The following is a 23,050-nucleotide window of genomic DNA, read 5'->3' on the forward strand; positions in this document are numbered from 1 at the left end:
CACTGAGTGTGGGTCTATATACACTCAGCCAGGGTTCCACACTGAGTATGGGTCTATATACCCTCAGCCATGGTTCCACACTGAGTATCGGTCTATATACCCTCAGCCATGGTTCAACACTGAGTATGGGTCTATATACCCTCAGCCATGGTTCCACACTGAGTATCGGTCTATATACCCTCAGCCATGGTTCCACACTGAGTATGGGTCTATATACCCTCAGCCATGGTTCCACACTGAGTATCGGTCTATATACCCTCAGCCATGGTTCAACACTGAGTATGGGTCTATATACCCTCAGCCATGGTTCCACACTGAGTATCGGTCTATATACCCTCAGCCATGGTTCAACACTGAGTATCGGTCTATATACCCTCAGCCGGGGTTCAACACTGAGTGTGGGTCTATATACCCTCAGCCGGGGTTCCACACTGAGTATGGGTCTATATACCCTCAGCCGGGGTTCCACACTGAGTATCGGTCTATATACCCTCAGCCGGGGTTCCACACTGTGTGTGGGTCTATATACCCTCAGCCGGGGTTCCACACTGAGTGTGGGTCTATATACCCTCAGCCGGGGTTCCACACTGAGTATGGGTCTATATACCCTCAGCCGGGGTTCCACACTGAGTGTGGGTCTATATACCCTCAGCCGGGGTTCCACACTGAGTATGGGTCTATATACCCTCAGCCGGGGTTCCACACTGAGTATCGGTCTATATACCCTCAGCCGGGGTTCCACACTGTGTGTGGGTCTATATACCCTCAGCCGGGGTTCCACACTGAGTATGGGTCTATATACCCTCAGCCGGGGTTCCACACTGAGTATGGGTCTATATAGCCTCAGCCGGGGTTCCACACTGAGTATCGGTCTATATACCCTCAGCCGGGGTTCCACACTGAGTATGGGTCTATATACCCTCAGCCGGGGTTCCACACTGAGTTTGGGTCCTGAAGTAAAGGAGTTCATGAGTTGTTGGTGTGCCCCGAGCTCTTCGCGGAAGGAAAGAATGTTCTCAGCTGTAACTCATCTCCCTTTGTCTGGCGAGGAGCTGTGGTTCATACGGACTGCTCAGGTGGACCGTGTCGTTCTGGACATGTGAAGACCATCTGGGGGTCAACATGCCTGGGGACTTGGTGGGACCAATAAATGTGTCCCGTCCTCTCTAACCTCTCACTGGAGGACAGTGGGAAACACTGGTGTTCTGTCATCCTCCCTCCCCTCTCACTGGAGGACAGTGGGAAACACTGGTGTTCTGTCATCCTCCCTCCTCTCTCACTGGAGGACAGTGGGAAACACTGGTGTTCTGTCATCCTCCCTCCTCTCTCACTGGAGGACAGTGGGAAACACTGGTGTTCTGTCATCCTCCCTCCTCTCTCACTGGAGGACAGTGGGAAACACTGGTGTTCTGTCATCCTCCCTCCTCTCTCACTGGAGGACAGTGGGAAACACTGGTGTTCTGTCATCCTCCCTCCCTCTCACTGGAGGACAGTGGGAAACACTGGTGTTCTGTCATCCTCCCTCCCTCTCACTGGAGGACAGTGGGAAACACTGGTGTTCTGTCATCCTCCCTCCTCTCTCACTGGAGGACAGTGGGAAACACTGGTGTTCTGTCATCCTCCCTCCTCTCTCACTGGAGGACAGTGGGAAACACTGGTGTTCTGTCATCCTCCCTCCTCTCTCACTGGAGGACAGTGGGAAACACTGGTGTTCTGTCATCCTCCCTCCTCTCTCACTGGAGGACAGTGGGAAACACTGGTTGTCTGTCATCCTCCCTCCTCTCTCACTGGAGGACAGTGGGAAACACTGGTGTTCTGTCATCCTCCCTCCTCTCTCACTGGAGAACAGTGGGAAACACTGGTGTTCTGTCATCCTCCCTCCTCTCTCACTGGAGGACAGTGGGAAACACTGGTGTTCTGTCATCCTCCCTCCTCTCTCACTGGAGGACAGTGGGAAACACTGGTGTTCTGTCATCCTCCCTCCTCTCTCACTGGAGGACAGTGGGAAACACTGGTGTTCTGTCATCCTCCCTCCTCTCTCACTGGAGGACAGTGGGAAACACTGGTGTTCTGTCATCCTCCCTCCTCTCTCACTGGAGGACAGTGGGAAACACTGGTGTTCTGTCATCCTCCCTCCTCTCTCACTGGAGGACAGTGGGAAACACTGGTGTTCTGTCATCCTCCCTCCTCTCTCACTGGAGGACAGTGGGAAACACTGGTGTTCTGTCATCCTCCCTCCTCTCTCACTGGAGGACAGTGGGAAACACTGGTGTTCTGTCATCCTCCCTCCTCTCTCACTGGAGGACAGTGGGAAACACTGGTGTTCTGTCATCCTCCCTCCTCTCTCACTGGAGGACAGTGGGGAACACTGGTGTTCTGTCATCCTCCCTCCTCTCTCACTGGAGGACAGTGGGAAACACTGGTGTTCTGTCATCCTCCCTCCTCTCTCACTGGAGGACAGTGGGAAACACTGGTGTTCTGTCATCCTCCCTCTCTCACTGGAGGACAGTGGGAAACACTGGTGTTCTGTCATCCTCCCTCCTCTCTCACTGGAGGACAGTGGGAAACACTGCTGTTCTGTCATCCTCCCTCCTCTCTCACTGGAGGACAGTGGGAAACACTGGTGTTCTGTCATCCTCCCTCCTCTCTCACTGGAGGACAGTGGGAAACACTGGTGTTCTGTCATCCTCCCTCCTCTCTCACTGGAGGACAGTGGGAAACACTGGTGTTCTGTCATCCTCCCTCCTCTCTCACTGGAGGACAGTGGGAAACACTGGTGTTCTGTCATCCTCCCTCCTCTCTCACTGGAGGACAGTGGGAAACACTGGTGTTCTGTCATCCTCCCTCCTCTCTCACTGGAGGACAGTGGGAAACACTGGTGTTCTGTCATCCTCCCTCCTCTCTCACTGGAGGACAGTGGGAAACACTGGTGTTCTGTCATCCTCCCTCCTCTCTCACTGGAGGACAGTGGGAAACACTGGTGTTCTGTCATCCATCACTATGCCACATTTTCATTTAACTTTATTTAACTTGGCAAGTCAGTTTAAGAACAAATTCTTATTTTCCAATGACAGCCTAGGAACGGTGGGTGAACTGCCTGTTCAGGGGCAGAACGACAGATTTGTACCTTGTCAGCCCGGTTACTAGTCCAACGCTCTTACCACTAGGCTACCCTGCCGCCCCCATTATACCATGCATGTGTGTGTGCCTACCAAGATCTTCTTGCTGGAGAGAGACTCCTTTGGCATCAACTCCACCGTCCTACAGAGTGTACCCTTCACTGATTGGTTGTGATCTGTACTGTGAACCTGAAGACACAGAGGACGGCAGCCGAGACACGGGGACAGCGGAGAGGAAGAGGAAGAGGAAGAGGAGATAGTGGAGAGTGAAGAAGAGAAGCGAACGCTGCTCTGCTTAAGGTTATACATGCGGTAAAAAGATCAATGGAACACAAATCAAATCAAATCAAATGTATTTATAAAGCCCTTCGTACATCAGCTGATATCTCAAAGTGCTGTACAGAAACCCAGCCTAAAACCCCAAACAGCAAGCAATGCAGGTGTAGAAGCACGGTGGCTAGGAAAAACTCCCTAGAAAGGCCAAAACCTAGGAAGAAACCTAGAGAGGAACCAGGCTATGTGGGGTGGCCAGTCCTCTTCTGGCTGTGCCGGGTGGAGATTATAACAGAACATGGCCAAGATGTTCAAATGTTCATAAATGACCAGCATGGTCGAATAATAACAAGGCAGAACAGTTGAAACTGGAGCAGCAGCACAGTCAGGTGGACCGGGGACAGCAAGGAGTCATCATGTCAGGTAGTCCTGGGGCACGGTCCTAGGGCTCAGGTCCTCCGAGAGAGAGAAAGAGAGAATTAGAGAGAGCATATGTGGGGTGGCCAGTCCTCTTCTGGCTGTGCCAGGTGGAGATTATAACAGAACATGGCCAAGATGTTCAAATGTTCATAAATGACCAGCATGGTCGAATAATAACAAGGCAGAACAGTTGAAACTGGAGCAGCAGCACAGTCAGGTGGACCGGGGACAGCAAGGAGTCATCATGTCAGGTAGTCCTGGGGCACGGTCCTCGGGCTCAGGTCCTCCGAGAGAGAGAAAGAGAGAATTAGAGAGAGCATATGTGGGGTGGCCAGTCCTCTTCTGGCTGTACCGGGTGGAGATTATAACATAACATGGCCAAGAGTCCCCCAACACAGACTGTTGGGGGATGGAAGAGCGACGCTGTCATTGGCTCACATTCAACAAATATGATCTTACAAAGTTGATATTCATCGAATGAGAAGGTTGAGAAAGTTCATGGCTTGAGTGAGGTCAGGGGAGGGAGGGGTTAAACGGGAGACCCAGGCAGGCAGCATGTTGTCATCACGGTTTGTCGCCATTCACTCCGTCTGTGGCTTCGTAGTAGGAGTCAGTCAGAGGAAGTTAGAGGTCCGTACTAGACGCTGGACTAGCTAGCTAGCTACTCTTCGGTTCTACCAAAATGCAGCACTCACTTTATGTGATGCTACGGCAGTCACGAGGCACCAGAAAGCACCACCTCACTTCAATAGTAAATCATAGATGGGGCGGCAGGGGAGCCTAGTGGTCAGAGCGTTGGACTAGTAACCGAAAGGTTGCAATTTCGAATCCCCGAGCTGACAAGGTACAAATCTGTTGTTCTGCCCCTGTCATTGAAAATAAGAATTTGTTCTTAACTGACTTGCCTGGTTAAATAAAGGTAAATAAAGGTAAAATAAAAAATAACTTATCTGTCATCTCTGTACACCTCTGTATTTCAGCATCTCTCCATCGTCAACCTCCAGACAGTTGGCATAATAAAATCTAAACATTGCATGCTAGCCAGCTAACATTAGCTAGCTAGCTTAGCCAACAACTAACCGTCAACTTCGGTCTTAAAAACATGCTGGGTTCAAGCTATTCAGACTATAATAATAAGCTAAATCAATATGACAAGTTCATTCATAAAACAACATTGGTAACTGTAGTCATTAGATGTGATGATTAAACCCTGCTGTAGTCATTAGATGTGATGGTTAACCCCTGCTGTAGTCATTAGATGTGATGGTTAACCCCTGCTGTAGTCATTAGATGTGATGGTTAACCCCTGCTGTAGTCATTAGATGTGATGGTTAACCCCTGCTGTTGTCATTAGATGTGATGGTTAAACCCTGCTGTAGTCATTAGATGTGATGGTTAACCCCTGCTGTAGTCATTAGATGTGATGGTTAAACCCTGCTGTAATCATTAGATGTGATGGTTAACCCCTGCTGTAGTCATTAGATGTGATGGTTAACCCCTGCTGTAGTCATTAGATGTGATGGTTAACCCCTGCTGTAGTCATTAGATGTGATGGTTAACCCCTGCTGTAGTCATTAGATGTGATGGTTAACCCCTGCTGTAGTCATTAGATGTGATGATTGAACCCTGCTGTTGTCATTAGATGTGATGGTTAAACCCTGCTGTAGTCATTAGATGTGATGGTTAAACCCTGCTGTAGTCATTAGATGTGATGGTTAAACCCCTGCTGTAGTCATTAGATGTGATGGTTAAACCCTGCTGTAGTCATTAGATGTGATGGTTAAACCCTGCTGTAGTCATTAGATGTGATGGTTAAACCCTGCTGTAGTCATTAGATGTGATGGTTAACCCCTGCTGTAGTCATTAGATGTGATGGTTAAACCCTGCTGTAGTCATTAGATGTGATGGTTAACCCCTGCTGTAGTCATTAGATGTGATGGTTAAACCCTGCTGTAGTCATTAGATGTGATGGTTAACCCCTGCTGTAGTCATTAGATGTGATGGTTAACCCCTGCTGTTGTCATTAGATGTGATGGTTAAACCCTGCTGTAGTCATTAGATGTGATGGTTAAACCCTGCTGTAGTCATTAGATGTGATGGTTAAACCCTGCTGTTGTCATTAGATGTGATGGTTAAACCCTGCTGTAGTCATTAGATGTGATGGTTAAACCCTGCTGTAGTCATTAGATGTGATGGTTAACCCCTGCTGTAGTCATTAGATGTGATGGTTAAACCCTGCTGTAGTCATTAGATGTGATGGTTAAACCCTGCTGTAGTCATTAGATGTGATGGTTAAACCCTGCTGTAGTCATTAGATGTGATGGTTAACCCCTGCTGTAGTCATTAGATGTGATGGTTAAACCCTGCTGTAGTCATTAGATGTGATGGTTAAACCCTGCTGTAGTCATTAGATGTGATGGTTAACCCCTGCTGTAGTCATTAGATGTGATGGTTAAACCCTGCTGTAGTCATTAGATGTGATGGTTAACCCCTGCTGTAGTCATTAGATGTGATGGTTAACCCCTGCTGTAGTCATTAGATGTGATGGTTAACCCCTGCTGTAGTCATTAGATGTGATGGTTAAACCCAGCTGTTGTCATTTCCTCTCCAGCTGGATGCAGACCGAGACGAGGAGGAAGTGTTTTGTGACATCAGCATGACAGTGGACAACAAGCTGTTTCCCTCCAAACAACCTGTTGCTGGTAAGAACAACTTATTAACCCGTATTCTAACTAACGTTAGATATATACTATATAACGTATTCTAACCTTATTTATCAATGACTCCTTCCTCCGCTCAAACCTCTGTCTTTGGAGGATGCACAGCTCTCATGATGAGCCCTTATTTGACCAGGTAGAGGTAGATTGATGGACAGCACAGCGCTCATGATGAGCCCTTATTTGACCAGGTAGAGGTAGATTGATGGACAGCACAGCTCTCATGATGAGCCCTTATTTGACCAGGTAGAGGTAGATTGATGGACAGCACAGCTCTCATGATGAGCCCTTATTTGACCAGGTAGAGGTAGATTGATGGACAGCACAGCTCTCATGATGAGCCCTTATTTGACCAGGTAGAGGTAGATTGATGGACAGCACAGCTCTCATGATGAGCCCTTATTTGACCAGGTAGAGGTAGATTGATGGACAGCACAGCTCTCATGATGAGCCCTTATTTGACCAGGTAGAGGTAGATTGATGGACAGCACAGCTCTCATGATGAGCCCTTATTTGACCAGGTAGAGGTAGATTGATGGACAGCACAGCTCTCATGATGAGCCCTTATTTGACCAGGTAGAGGTAGATTGATGGACAGCACAGCTCTCATGATGAGCCCTTATTTGACCAGGTAGAGGTAGATTGATGGACAGCACAGCTCTCATGATGAGCCCTTATTTGACCAGGTAGAGGTAGATTGATGGACAACACAGCTCTCATGATGAGCCCTTATTTGACCAGGTAGAGGTAGATTGATGGACAGCACAGCTCTCATGATGAGCCCTTATTTGACCAGGTAGAGGTAGATTGACAGACAACACAGCTCTTATGATGAGCCCTTATTTGACCAGGTAGAGGTAGATTAACGGACAACACAGCTCTTATGATGAGCCCTTATTTGACCAGGTAGAGGTAGATTGACAGACAACACAGCTCTCATGATGAGCCCTTATTTGACCAGGTAGAGGTAGATTGACCGACAACACAGCTCTCATGATGAGCCCTTATTTGACCAGGTAGAGGTAGACTGATGGACAACACAGCTCTTATGATGAGCCCTTATTTGACCAGGTAGAGGTAGATTAACGGACAACACAGCTCTCATGATGAGCCCTTATTTGACCAGGTAGAGGTAGATTGACAGACAACACAGCTCTCATGATGAGCCCTTATTTGACCAGGTAGAGGTAGATTGATGGACAACACAGCTCTTATGATGAGCCCTTATTTGACCAGGTAGAGGTAGATTGATGGACAACACAGCTCTTATGATGAGCCCTTATTTGACCAGGTAGAGGTAGATTGATGGACAACACAGCTCTTATGATGAGCCCTTATTTGACCAGGTAGAGGTAGATTGACAGACAACACAGCTCTCATGATGAGCCCTTATTTGAGGTAGAGGTAGATTAACGGACCCTTATTTGACCAGGTAGAGGTAGATTGACAGACAACACAGCTCTCATGATGAGCCCTTATTTGACCAGGTAGAGGTAGATTGATGGACAACACAGCTCTTATGATGAGCCCTTATTTGACCAGGTAGAGGTAGATTGACAGACAACACAGCTCTCATGATGAGCCCTTATTTGACCAGGTAGAGGTAGATTGACGGACAACACAGCTCTCATGATGAGCCCTTATTTGACCAGGTAGAGGTAGATTGACGGACAACACAGCTCTCATGATGAGCCCTTATTTGACCAGGTAGAGGTAGATTGACGGACAACACAGCTCTCATGATGAGCCCTTATTTGACCAGGTAGAGGTAGATTAACGGACAACACAGCTCTCATGATGAGCCCTTATTTGACCAGGTAGAGGTAGACTGATGGACAACACAGCTCTTATGATGAGCCCTTATTTGACCAGGTAGAGGTAGATTAACGGACAACACAGCTCTCATGATGAGCCCTTATTTGACCAGGTAGAGGTAGATTGACAGACAACACAGCTCTCATGATGAGCCCTTATTTGACCAGGTAGAGGTAGATTGACAGACAACACAGCTCTTATGATGAGCCCTTATTTGACCAGGTAGAGGTAGATTGATGGACAACACAGCTCTCATGATGAGCCCTTATTTGACCAGGTAGAGGTAGATTGACAGACAACACAGCTCTTATGATGAGCCCTTATTTGACCAGGTAGAGGTAGATTGACAGACAACACAGCTCTTATGATGAGCCCTTATTTGACCAGGTAGAGGTAGATTGACAGACAACACAGCTCTTATGATGAGCCCTTATTTGACCAGGTAGAGGTAGATTGACCGACAACACAGCTCTTATGATGAGCCCTTATTTGACCAGGTAGAGGTAGATTGACAGACAACACAGCTCTCATGATGAGCCCTTATTTGACCAGGTAGAGGTAGATTGACCGACAACACAGCTCTTATGATGAGCCCTTATTTGACCAGGTAGAGGTAGATTGACAGACAACACAGCTCTTATGATGAGCCCTTATTTGACCAGGTAGAGGTAGATTGACAGACAACACAGCTCTTATGATGAGCCCTTATTTGACCAGGTAGAGGTAGATTGATGGACAACACAGCTCTCATGATGAGCCCTTATTTGACCAGGTAGAGGTAGATTGACAGACAACACAGCTCTTATGATGAGCCCTTATTTGACCAGGTAGAGGTAGATTGATGGACAACACAGCTCTTATGATGAGCCCTTATTTGACCAGGTAGAGGTAGATTGATGGACAACACAGCTCTCATGATGAGCCCTTATTTGACCAGGTAGAGGTAGATTGACAGACAACACAGCTCTTATGATGAGCCCTTGTTTGACCAGGTAGAGGTAGATTGACAGACAACACAGCTCTCATGATGAGCTCATGTTGTATTCAGCATTTCACTGTAAGGTCTACTACACCTGTTGTATTCAGCATTTCACTGTAAGGTCTACTACACCTGTTGTATTCAGCATTTCACTGTCAGGTCTACTACACCTGTTGTATTCAGCATTTCACTGTAAGGTCTACTACACCCGTTGTATTCAGCATTTCACTGTAAGGTCTACTACACCTGTTGTATTCAGCATTTCACTGTCAGGTCTACTACACCTGTTGTATTCAGTATTTCACTGTGAGGTCTACTACACCTGTTGTATTCAGCATTTCACTGTAAGGTCTACTACACCTGTTGTATTCAGCATTTCACTGTAAGGTCTACTACACCCGTTGTATTCAGCATTTCACTGTAAGGTCTACTACACCTGTTGTATTCAGCATTTCACTGTCAGGTCTACTACACCTGTTGTATTCAGTATTTCACTGTGAGGTCTACTACACCTGTTGTATTCAGCATTTCACTGTAAGGTCTACTACACCTGTTGTATTCAGCATTTCACTGTGAGGTCTACTACACCTGTTGTATTCAGCATTTCACTGTAAGGTCTCCTACACCTGTTGTATTCAGCATTTCACTGTAAGGTCTACTACACCTGTTGTATTCTGCGCATGTGACAAACACAATTTGATTTCTAAATACTCCCATAATGACAAAGCAAAAATAGGTTTTTAGACATTTAGAAGAAGCTGAAATATGACATTTACATAAGTATTCAGACCCTTTACTCAGTACTTTGTTGAAGCATATTTGGCAGCGATTATAGCCTCCATGAAGTCTTCTTGGGTTTGACGCTACAAGCTTGTTACATCTGTATTTGGGGAGTTTCTCCCATTCTTCTCTAAAGATCCTCTCAAGCTCTGTCAGGTTGGATGAGGAGCGTCACTGCACAGCTATTTTCAGGTCTCTCCAGAGATGTTCGATGGGGTTCAAGTCCGGGCTCTGGCTGGGCCACTCAAGGACATTCAGAGACTTGTCCCGAAGCCACTCCTGCTCTGTCTTGGCTGTGTGCTTGGGGTCGTTGTCCTATTAGAAGGTGAACCTTCGCCCCAGTCTGAGGTCCTGAGTGCTCTGGAGCAGGTTTTCATCAAGGATCTCTCTGTACTTTGCTCTGTTCATCTTTCCCTCCATCCTGACTAGTCTCCCAGTCCCTGCAGCTGAAAAACATCCCCACAGCATGATGCTGCCACCACCATGCTTCACCGTAGGGATGGTGTCAGGTTTCCTCCAGACGTGACGCCAATAACAACAAACTCATGCGCGCACACGAAATTGCCTATATACCCTCAACCGAGAGAGGAAGGAATCTCTCTCTCTCTCTCTCTCTCTCTCTCTCTCTCTCTCTCTCTCTCTCTCTCTCTCTCTCTCTCTCTCTCTCTCTCTCTCTCTCTCTCTCTCTCTCTCTCTCTCTCTCTCTCTGTCTCTCTCTCTCTCTCTCTCTCTCTCTCTCTCTCTCTCTCTCTCTCTCTCTCTCTCTCTCGGTCTCTCTCTCTCTCTCTCTCTCTCTCTCTCTCTCTCGGTCTCTCTCTCTCTCTCTCTCTCTCTCTCTCTCTCTCTCTCTCTCTCTGTGTCTCTCTCTCTCTCTCTCTCTCTGTCTCTCTCTCTCTCTCTCTCTCTCTCTCTCTGTCTCTCTCTCTCTCTCTCTCTCTCTCTCTCTCTCTCTCTCTCTCTCTCTCTCTCTCTCTCTCTCTCTCTCTCTCTCTCTCTCTCTCTCTCTCTCTCTCTCTCACTCTGTAGGAGTCAGTAGCAGAGAATAGAGAGAGGAGGACGATATACATAAATATAAGGATACATGAAATCAGATAAATGAAAAGCCCTTTTCTTTCCCATCATCAAACCTCGCTTTGCTTTACACCCACACACACACACACATAGGGTCAGTCACACAGACAGCCAGACAGCTCTGTACTGAAGGACACAGTAGGATGCTGAAGAATTAGTCAGCTTCCTGTAGTGCTGGCCCAAGGCTCTGTGTGTGTGTGAGAGAGAGAGAGAGAGAGAGAGAGAGAGAGAGAGAGAGAGAGAGAGAGAGAGAGAGAGAGAGAGAGAGAGAGAGAGAGAGAGAGAGAGACCGAGAGACCGAGAGAGAGACAGAGAGAGAGAGAGAGAGAGAGACCGAGAGAGAGACCGAGAGAGAGACCGAGAGAGATACCGAGAGACCGAGAGAGAGACCGAGAGAGAGACCGAGAGACCGAGAGAGATACCGAGAGACCGAGAGAGAGACCGAGAGAGAGACCGAGAGACCGAGAGAGATACCGAGAGACCGAGAGAGAGACCGAGAGAGAGACCGAGAGAGAGAGAGAGACCGAGAGAGAGACCGAGAGAGAGAGAGACCGAGAGAGAGAGACCGAGAGAGAGACCGAGAGAGAGAGAGAGACCGATAGAGAGACCGAGAGAGAGACTGAGAGAGAGAGAGACCGAGAGAGAGAGACCGAGAGAGAGACCGAGAGAGAGAGAGAGAGAGACCGAGAGAGAGACCGAGAGAGAGAGACCGAGAGAGAGACCGAGAGAGAGACTATGAGCTACAACGATAAACCTGGATTTTCACTGAGTGAATCATATAAAAGTGGTGAAGGTCCTTCTGAAGTAAAAGACAATAATCTCTAAACATTTTGTGGTCTATAAAGACTTGACGCTGACTTCAGGCTACTAAACTACCTTGGACAGGACAGAGGTGTGAAGCGAGAGGTGTGAAGGCAGCAGAGCATCACAGCCCCACCCCCTGGCTTCCCCCTGTGCAGAAGTCATCACAGAATAGTATTAAATATGAAAAACAGCACTGCACGGAGTACAGAACAATACGCTTCCCAGCTAACAGAGGACCACACAGCCCAGCTAACAGAGGACCACACAGCCCAGCTAACAGAGGACCACACAGCCCAGCTAACAGAGGACCACACAGCCCAGCTAACAGAGGACCACACAGCCCAGCTAACAGAGGACCACACAGCCCAGCTAACAGAGGACCACACAGCCCAGACAACAGAGGACCACACAGCCCAGACAACAGAGGACCACACAGCCCAGACAACAGAGGACCACACAGCCCAGACAACAGAGGACCACACAGCCCAGACAACAGAGGACCACACAGCCCAGACAACAGAGGACCACACAGCCCAGCTAACAGAGGACCACACAGCCCAGACAACAGAGGACCACACAGCCCAGACAACACAGGACCACACAGCCCAGCTAACAGAGGACCACACAGCCCAGCTAACAGAGGACCACACAGCCCAGCTAACAGAGGACCACACAGCCCAGCTAACAGAGGACCACACAGCCCAGCTAACAGAGGACCACACAGCCCAGACAACACAGGACCACACAGCCCAGCTAACAGAGGACCACACAGCCCAGCTAACAGAGGACCACACAGCCCAGCTAACAGAGGAGCACACAGCCCAGCTAACAGAGGACCACACAGCCCAGACAACAGTAGCGAGGAGAGACCAGATGTTAACCACTATAACGAGGATAGACCAGATGTTAACCACCATAACGAGGATAGACCAGATGTTAACCACTATAACGAGGAGAGACCAGATGTTAACCACTATAACGAGAATAGACCAGATGTTAACCACTATAACGAGGATAGACCAGATGTTAACCACTATAACGAGGGTAGACCAGATGTTAACCACTATAACGAGGATAGACCAGATGTTAACCACTATAACGAGGATAGACCAGATGTTAACCACTATAACGAGGATAGACCAGATGTTAACCACTATAACGAGGATAGACCAGATGTTAACCACTATAACGAGGATAGACCAGATGTTAACCACCATAACGAGGATAGACCAGATGTTAACCACTATAACGAGGATAGACCAGATGTTAACCACCATAACGAGGATAGACCAGATGTTAACCACTATAACGAGGATAGACCAGATGTTAACCACTATAACGAGGAGAGACCAGATGTTAACCACTATAACGAGGGTAGACCAGATGTTAACCACCATAACGAGGATAGACCAGATGTTAACAACTATAATGAGGATAGACCAGATGTTAACCACTATAACGAGGATAGACCAGATGTTAACCACCATAACGATGATAGACCAGATGTTAACCACCATAACGAGGATAGACCAGATGTTAACCACTATAACGAGGGTAGACCAGATGTTAACCAACATAACGAGGATAGACCAGATGTTAACCACTATAATGAGGATAGACCAGATGTTAACCACTATAACGAGGATAGACCAGATGTTAACCACTATAACGAGGGTAGACCAGATGTTAACCACTATAATGAGGATAGACCAGATGTTAACCACTATAACGAGGATAGACCAGATGTTAACCACTATAACGAGGATAGACCAGATGTTAACCACCATAACGAGGATAGACCAGATGTTAACCACTATAACGAGGGTAGACCAGATGTTAACCACCATAACGAGGATAGACCAGATGTTAACCACTATAACGAGGATAGACCAGATGTTAACCACTATAACGAGGATAGACCAGATGTTAACCACTATAACGAGGATAGACCAGATGTTAACCACTATAACGAGGATAGACCAGATGTTAACCACTATAACGAGGATAGACCAGATGTTAACCACTATAACGAGGATAGACCAGATGTTAACCACTATAACGAGGATAGACCAGATGTTAACAACTATAACGAGGATAGACCAGATGTTAACCACTATAACGAGGATAGACCAGATGTTAACCACCATAACGATGATAGACCAGATGTTAACCACCATAACGAGGATAGACCAGATGTTAACCACTATAACGAGGGTAGAGCAGATGTTAACCAACATAACGAGGGTAGACCAGATGTTAACCACTATAATGAGGATAGACCAGATGTTAACCACTATAACGAGGATAGACCAGATGTTAACCACTATAACGAGGGTAGACCAGATGTTAACCACTATAATGAGGATAGACCAGATGTTAACCACTATAACGAGGATAGACCAAATGTTAACCACTATAACGAGGACAGACCAGATGTTAACCACTATAACGAGGGTAGACCAGATGTTAACCACTATAACGAGGATAGACCAGATGTTAACCACTATAACGAGGATAGACCAGATGTTAACCACTATAACGAGGATAGACCAGATGTTAACCACTATAACGAGGATAGACCAGATGTTAACCACTATAACGAGGATAGACCAGATGTTAACCACTATAACGAGGATAGACCAAATGTTAACCACTATAACGAGGACAGACCAGATGTTAACCACTATAACGAGGGTAGACCAGATGTTAACCACTATAACGAGGATAGACCAGATGTTAACCACTATAACGAGGATAGACCAGATGTTAACCACTATAACGAGGATAGACCAGATGTTAACCACTGTAGCGAAGGTGCTACATACTGATCTGCATTCATAATTCGACCCCGCCCCTCACAACCGGCTAATAATCCTGCTGCAACAGGAATTGAGAAACATGATGTGGATAATAATGAATAGACAACGCCGCAGGGGTTAACACGTTCTTCATTAGGGCAAGTCAAGTCTGTCCTTTTAAAATGGAAACCACAAACCCTAGAAACCTCATTGAACCTCAAACACAGTATAATTTGCATTTCCTGCTGGCACAGGGAAATTCTCTGTGACAACATCGTGATCAAATCAAGACAGCCTCTTCAACAACAACAAACTAAAACTAGGTTAACATTTTAAAATGTTCCCGGGCCTGACTACATGACAATTAGAATTCGTCAGTCCGATTAGTTCAGAAGATGCAGAACAGAAAAAGCGATTCGTTCTGTAAAAAAAAAAAAAGAATCAAGTTCACATCACATCAAGTTCACATCACATCAAGTTCACATCACATCAAGTTCACATCACATCAAGTTCACATCACATCAAGTTCACATCAAATCAAGTTCACATCAAGTTCACATCACATCAAGTTCACATCACATCAAGTTCACATCACATCAAGTTCACATCACATCAAGTTCACATCACATCAAGTTCACATCACATCAAGTTCACATCAAATCAAGTTCACATCACATCAAGTTCACATCACATCAAGTTCACATCACATCAAGTTCACATCACATCAAGTTCACATCAAATCAAGTTCACATCAAGTTCACATCACATCAAGTTCACATCACATCAAGTTCACATCACATCAAGTCCACATCACATCAAGTTCACATCACATCAAGTTCACATCACATCAAGTTCACATCACATCAAGTTCACATCACATCAAGTCCACATCACATCAAGTCCACATCACATCAAGTCCACATCACATCAAGTTCACATCACATCAAGTTCACATCAAGTCCACATCACATCAAGTTCACATCACATCAAGTTCACATCAAATCAAGTTCACATCACATCAAGTTCACATCACATCAAGTTCACATCACATCAAGTTCACATCACATCAAGTTCACATCACATCAAGTTCACATCACATCAAGTTCACATCAAATCAAGTTCACATCACATCAAGTTCACATCACATCAAGTTCACATCACATCAAGTTCACATCAAATCAAGTTCACATCACATCAAGTTCACATCACATCAAGTCCACATCACATCAAGTTCACATCAAGTTCACATCACATCAAGTTCACATCACATCAAGTTCACATCACATCAAGTTCACATCACATCAAGTTCACATCAAATCAAGTTCACATCACATCACATCAAGTTCACATCACATCAAGTTCACATCACATCAAGTCCACATCACATCGAGTCCACATCACATCAAGTTCACATCAAATCAAGTTCACATCACATCAAGTTCACATCACATCAAGTTCACATCACATCAAGTTCATGTATTGCGCAATATCCATTTGAAAATGTCTAGCATGAAAAACATGCATAGGAAAGGACAACGGTTCACTGCTGGCACCTCATGTTCCTATAATGATGATGATGATTCATGATACACAGTCAATGAACATTCACATCCTCTTCCGTTATTTTAACAATGAGAGCGGCTTGATTATATACTACATGCACTGCCAATCGTCTAGTCTAAACCATCAGCCATAATATAGACTACCTCATACCATTATTATAGGAGTAAGGCTGTTTATAGGAGTCGGCTATATTTATAGGAGTAGGCTATATTTAGTGTGCTATATTTATAGGAGTAGGCTATATTTAGTGTGCTATATTTATAGGAGTAGGCTATATTTATAGGAGTAAGGCTGTTTATAGGAGTCGGCTATATATATAGGAGTAGGCTATATTTATAGGAGTAGCCTATATTTATAGGAGTAGGCTATATTTATAGGAGTCGGCTATATTTATAGGAGTCAGCTTTATTTATAGGAGTTGGCTATATTTAGTATGCTATATTTATAGGCGTCGGCTATATTTATAGAAGTAAGGCTGTTTATAGGAGTCGGCTATATATATAGGAGTAGGCTATATATATAGGAGTAGGCTATATTTATAGGAGTAGCCTATATTTATAGGAGTGAGGCTATTTATAGGAGTAGCCTATATTTATAGGAGTAGGCTATATTTAGTGTGCTATATTTAGTATGCTATATTTATAGGAGTCGGCTATATTTATAGGAGTATGCTATATTTACAGGAGTAGGCTATATTTATAGGAGTAGGCTATATTTAGTCGGCTATATTTATAGGAGTAGGCTATATTTAGTCGGCTATATTTAGTATGCTATATTTATAGGAGTCGGCTATATTTATAGGAGTATGCTATATTTACAGGAGTAGGCTATATTTATAGGAGTAGGCTATATTTAGTCGGCTATATTTATAGGAGTAGGCTATATTTAGTCGGCTATATTTATAGGAGTAGGCTATATTTATAGGAGTAAGCTATATTTATAGGAGTTGGCTATATTTAGTATGCTATATTTATAGGCGTCGGCTATATTTATAGGAGTAAGGCTGTTTATAGGAGTCGGCTATATATATAGGAGTAGGCTATATATATAGGAGTAGGCTATATTTATAGGAGTAGCCTATATTTATAGGAGTGAGGCTATTTATAGGAGTAGCCTATATTTATAGGAGTAGGCTATATTTAGTGTGCTATATTTAGTATGCTATATTTATAGGAGTAGGCTATATTTATAGGAGTAGGCTATATTTAGTCGGCTATATTTATAGGAGTAAGCTATATTTAGTATGCTGTATTTAGTATGCTATATTTATAGGAGTCTGCTATATTTATAGGAGTAAGCTATATTTATAGGAGTAAGCTATATTTGTAGGTGTCTGCTATATTTATAGGAGTAGTGTAATGCTCCGGGTGTCGTGGGTGTGGAGTCAAAATGCAGGAGACAGAGTTCAATGCTGTGCGTCTTTTACTAGCACCAACGCACCACAGGGTGCTCACAAAAGTAACGTTCCCAAACACAGGGGAAAAAATACACTGGAAAAATACACGACTAGGCACTAAACACGTACCTCTACAACAGAGCCGAAGGTTACAATGAAAATAATCCCGCACAACAACCAGGCGGGCCGGCTGTCTAATAAAGACAAACTAATTAAACATGAACAGGTGCTACCACTAAACATACAAGGAGGGGGAGGAAAGACAATCAGTGGCAGCTAATAGGCCGGTGATGACGACCGCCGAGCGCCACCCGCCCGGGAAGGGGAAACACCCTCGGTCGGACTCGTGACAGTACCCCCCTCCTGACGCGCGGCTCCCGCAGCGCGCCGACACCGGCCTCGAGGTCGCCCCGGAGGACGAGGTGCAGGGCGATCCGGATGGAGGCGATGGAAATCCCTCAACATGGATGGATCCAAGATGTCCCCCACCGGTACCCAGCACCTCTCCTCCGGACCGTACCCCTCCCAGTCCACGAGGTACTGCAGGCCCCTCACCCGGCGTCTTGAGTCCAGAATGGCCCGGATCGTGTACGCCGGGGTCCCCTCGATGTCCAGAGGGGGGAGGGACCTCCGGTACCTCACTGTCCTGCAGGGGACCAGCTACCACCGGCCTGAGGAGAGACACATGAAACGAGGGGTTAATACGATAATAGGAAGGGAGTTGTAATCGATAACACACCTCGTTTATTCTCCTCAGGACTTTAAAGGGCCCTACACACTGCGGACCCAGCTTCCGGCAGGGCAAGCGGAGAGGTAGGTTTCGGGTCGAGAGCCAGACCCTGTCCCCCGGTACAAACACGGGGCCTCACTGCGGTGGCGGTCAGCACTCTCTTCTGCCGTCCACTCGCTTGTCGTAGAGATTCCTGGACGGCCCTCCAGGTCTCCTTGGAGCGCTGTACCCATTCCTCCACCGCAGGAGCCTCGGTCTGGCTCGGATGCCATGGTGCCAGGACCGGCTGGTATCCCAACACACACTGAAAAGGGGACACGTTAGTAGAGGAGTGGCGTAGTGAGTTCTGAGCCATTTCAGCCCAGGGAATGTATCGTGCCCACTCCCCTGGCCGATCCTGGCAATACGGCCCGCGGAAACCTACCCACCTCCTGGTTCATTCTCTCCACCTGCCCATTACTCTCGGGGTGATAACCGGAGGTCAGGCTGACAGAGACCCCCAAGCGTTCCATGAACGCTCTCCATACCCGAGACGTGAATTGGGGGCCCCGATCAGAAACGATGTCCTCCGGCACCCCGTAGTGCCGAAAGACATGGGTAAATAATGCCTCCGCAGTCTGCAGGGCTGTAGGGATACCGGGCAACGGGAGGAGACGGCAGGACTTAGAAAACCGATCCACAATCACTAGAACCGCGGTGTTCCCCTGAGACGGCGGCAGATCGGTCAGGAAATCTATGGACAGATGTGACCATGGCCGCTGTGGAACGGGGAGGGGTTGTAGCTTCCCTCTAGGAAGGTGCCTAGGAGCCTTACTCTGAGCGCACACTGAGCAAGAGGAGACATAACCCTTAACGTCCTTAACCAACGTAGGCCACCAATACCTCCCCTGAAGGCTCCCCACTGTCCTCGTCACCCCAGGGTGACCCGAGGAGGGTACGACGTGAGCCCACCGAATCAGCTTGTCCCGAACATCAAGCGGCACGTACCTTCGCCCCGCTGGACACTGAGGAGGCGCGGGTTCAGCCCGTAACGCCCGCTCGATGTCCGAGTCCACCTCCCATACCACTGGGGCTACCAGCTTTGAGGCGGGAAGGATCGGAGTAGGTTCGGTGGACCCATCCTCGGTGTCGTAAAGGCGGGACAGTGCGTCAGCCTTCACGTTCTGGGAGCCCGGTCTATAAGACAAAGTAAACCGGAACCGGGTGAAGAATATGGCCCACCTTGCCTGACGTGGGTTAAATCTCCTAGCTGCCCGAATATACTCCAGATTCTGGTGGTCGGTCCAGATGAGAAAAGGGTGCTTAGCCCCCTCAAGCCAGTGTCTCCACACCTTCAGAGCTCTAACCACCGCTAGCAACTCCCGGTCCCCCACATCATAGTTACGCTCTGCTGGGCTGAGCTTCCTTGAGAAGAAAGCGCAGGGGCGGAGTTTTGGTGGCGTACCCGAGCGTTGTGATAGCACGGCACCCACCCCAGCCTCGGACGCGTCCACCTCCACTATGAATGCTAGAGAGGGATCCGGATGCGCCAACACGGGCGCATCAGTGAACAGCGCCTTCAACTTGTTGAATGCTCTGTCCGCCTGTGCTGACCACTGCAATCGCACCAGACCCCCTTCAGCAGTGAGGTAATGGGAGCCGCTATCTGGCCAAAACCCCGGATAAACCTCCGGTAGTAGTTGGCAAAACCCAAAACCGCTGCACCTCCTTTACCGTGGTTGGTGTCGGCCAATTATGCACGGCCCTAATGCGGTCACCCTCCATCACCACCCCGAGGTGGAAATGCGATATCCCAGAAAAGAGACGGCTCGTTTAGAGAACACGCATTTCTCAGCCTTGACGTATAGGTCATGCTCCAGCAGTCTACCAAGCACCTTGCGCACCAGAGACACATGCGCGGTGTGAGTGGCCGAGTAGATCAGAATGTCATCGATATAAACAACCACTCCCTGCCCGCACAGGTCCCTGAGAATCTCGTCTACAAAGGATTGGAAAATGGCTGGAGCATTCTTTAACCCATACAGCATGACGAGGTACTCATAGTGGCCGGATGTAGTACTAAATGCGGTTTTCCACTCGTCTCCCTTCCGAATACGCACCAGACTATACGCGCTCCTGAGATCCAGTTTTCCACCGCCGTAGCGATGAGAGGTAGAGGGTAACTATACCCCACTGTGATGGCGTTTAGACCTCTATAATCGATACACGGACACAAACCTCCCTCCTTTTTCCTCACAAAAAAGAAACTCGAGGAGACGGGTGAAATGGTGGGCCGAATGTACCCCTGTCCCAGCGACTCCGTGACATATGTCTCCATTGCCAACGTCTCCTCCTGGGACAGTGGGTACACGTGACTCTTGGGAAGCGCAGCGTCTACCTGGAGATCTATCGTACAATCCCTTCCCGGTCGATAAGGTGGTAATTTAGTCGCTTTCACTTTACGAAAGCGATTGCCAAATCGGCATACTTGGGGGGAATGCACACCGTGGAACCCTGGTCTGGACTCTCCACCGACGTGGCACCGATGGAAACTCCCAAACACCTTCCAGAACACTCCTCTGACCACCCCTGGAGAACCCCCTGTCTCCACGAAATTTTAGGATTGTGCCGGGCCAGCCAGGGAGTCCCCAGCACCACTGGAAACGCAGGCGAATCAATAATAAAAAAACTGATACGCTCCCTATGATTCCCCTGCGTCACCATGTCCAGTGGGACCGTGGTCTCCTGACCATCCCTGACCCTAATGGCCGGCTATCTAGGGAGAGCACGGGGAAAGGAGAATCTATCGGCACCAGCGGAACCCCTAACTTAAGGGCGAGTCCGCGATCCATAAAGTTCCCAGCTGCGCCTGAATCGACTAGCGCCCTATGCTGGGAAGAGGGAAAAAGTGAAGGAAAGAGATTAAGACAAACATATGGCCAACAAGGGGTTCTGGGTGAGTCTGATGCTGACTCACCTGGGGTGACCGAGAAGCGTTCCGCCTGCCATCTCTACTCCCAGACGGACCCCCAGTACCGATCAGACGTGTGCCCTCTCCGACCACAGTTGGTGCAGGGAAGGCCTCCTCCTCCGGTACCCCTCGGCGCAGCCCCTCCCAACTCCATGGGAATGGGAGCGGAGGGGCTGGGTGGTGGAACGCACAGAACCCTCTCTGAACGCCCGCGGGCAGCCAGCTGATTATCCAGTCGAATGGACATGTCAATCAGCTGATCCAGTGACAGAGTGGTGTCCCGACACGCTAACTCCCGGCGGACGTCCTCTCGGTGACTACACCTGTAGTGGTCCATAAGGGCCCTGTCGTTCCACCCAGATCCGGCTGCCAAGGTCCGGAACTCCAGCGCGTAATCCTGGGCGCTCCTCTTCTCCTGCCTAAGATGAAATAGTCGTTCTCCCACCGCTCGGCCGTCTAGAGGGTGATCAAACACGGCACGGAAACGGCAGGAAAACTCTGTGTAGTGCTCCCGCGTCTGGGCCATTCCAGACTGCGTTCGCCCACTCCAGAGCACGACCCGTGAGGCAGGAGATGAGGACACTCACCCTCTCTGCTCCTGAGGGAGTGGGTCTGATGGTGGCCAGGTATAGCTCCAGCTGAAGCAGAAACCCCTGGCAACCCGCCGCCGCTCCATCATAAGCCCTCGGTAGCGTCAGACGGAGGGTGCTGGAGTCGGGAGATGGGGAGTCCGGAACCGTGGGTGCCGAAGGTGGAGAGGAGACCACTCCTCTCCCATCTTTCCATTCTCTCCATCACTTGATCCATCGCGGATCCGATCCGATGGAGAACGGTGGTGTGGTGGAGAACCCGTTCCTCCATCGATGGGAGAGGGTTGGCTGCTGCTCCTGCTGACTCCATCAATCTAATAGGTGCGGGATTCTGTAACACTTCGGGTGTCGTGGGTGTGGAGTCAAAATGCAGGAGACAGAGTACAATGCTGTGCGTCTTTACTAGCACCAACGCACCACAGGGTGCTCACAAAAGTAACGTTCCCAAACACAGGGGAAAAATACAATGGAAAAATACACGACTAGGCACTAAACACGTACCTCTACAACAGAGCCGAAGGTTACAATGAAAATAATCCCGCACAACAACCAGGCGGGCCGGCTGTCTAATAAAGACAAACTAATTAAACATGAACAGGTGCTACCACTAAACATTCAAGGAGGGAGAGGAAAAACAATCAGTGGCAGCTAATAGGCCGGTGATGACGACCGCCGAGCGCCACCCGCCCGGGAAACACCCTCGGTCGGACTCGTGACAAGTAGGCTATATTTAGTATGCTATATTTATAGTAGTAGGCTATATTTATAGGAGTAGGCTATATTTAGTATGCTATATTTATAGTAGTAGGCTATAGTTATAGGAGTCGGCTATATTTATAGGAGTTGGCTATATTTATAGGAGTCTGCTATATTTATGGGAGTAGGCTATATTTATAGGAGTAGGCTATATTTATAGGAGTAGGCTATATTTAGTATGCTATATTTATAGTAGTAGGCTATATTTATAGGAGTAGGCTATATCTATATTCGGCTATATTTATAGGAGTAGGCTATATTTAGTCGGCTATATTTATAGGAGTCGGCT

General features: G+C 47.6%; 1 protein-coding gene and 1 long non-coding RNA gene across 53 annotated transcripts in view; both read left to right on the forward strand.

Annotated features, from left to right (window-relative positions):
• The window catches only part of ak5 (adenylate kinase 5), a 222,451-nt gene that overhangs the window by 103,389 nt on the left and 96,012 nt on the right, over nucleotides 1-23,050 (forward strand). For all 50 annotated transcript variants that reach the window (XM_052462807.1, XM_052462817.1, XM_052462818.1 and 47 more), the window contains exon 7: nucleotides 6,424-6,514. In XM_052462807.1, the coding sequence (XP_052318767.1) occupies nucleotides 6,424-6,514 (91 nt within the window). The remainder of the gene's footprint in view (nucleotides 1-6,423; nucleotides 6,515-23,050) is intronic.
• Nucleotides 8,324-9,299, forward strand: LOC127907495 (uncharacterized). Of its 3 annotated transcripts, none has more exons than XR_008064597.1 (3): nucleotides 8,324-8,346; nucleotides 8,402-8,456; nucleotides 9,227-9,299. It is a non-coding gene; the product is annotated as an uncharacterized LOC127907495 (long non-coding RNA). The 3 variants fall into 3 exon arrangements; XR_008064596.1 differs by lacking the exon at nucleotides 9,227-9,299 and adding an exon at nucleotides 9,062-9,134; XR_008064595.1 differs by lacking the exon at nucleotides 9,227-9,299 and adding an exon at nucleotides 8,567-8,639.

Source organism: Oncorhynchus keta, chromosome 15 (genome assembly GCF_023373465.1).
Source record: "Oncorhynchus keta strain PuntledgeMale-10-30-2019 chromosome 15, Oket_V2, whole genome shotgun sequence".
NCBI classification, from domain to species: Eukaryota; Metazoa; Chordata; class Actinopteri; order Salmoniformes; family Salmonidae; genus Oncorhynchus; species Oncorhynchus keta.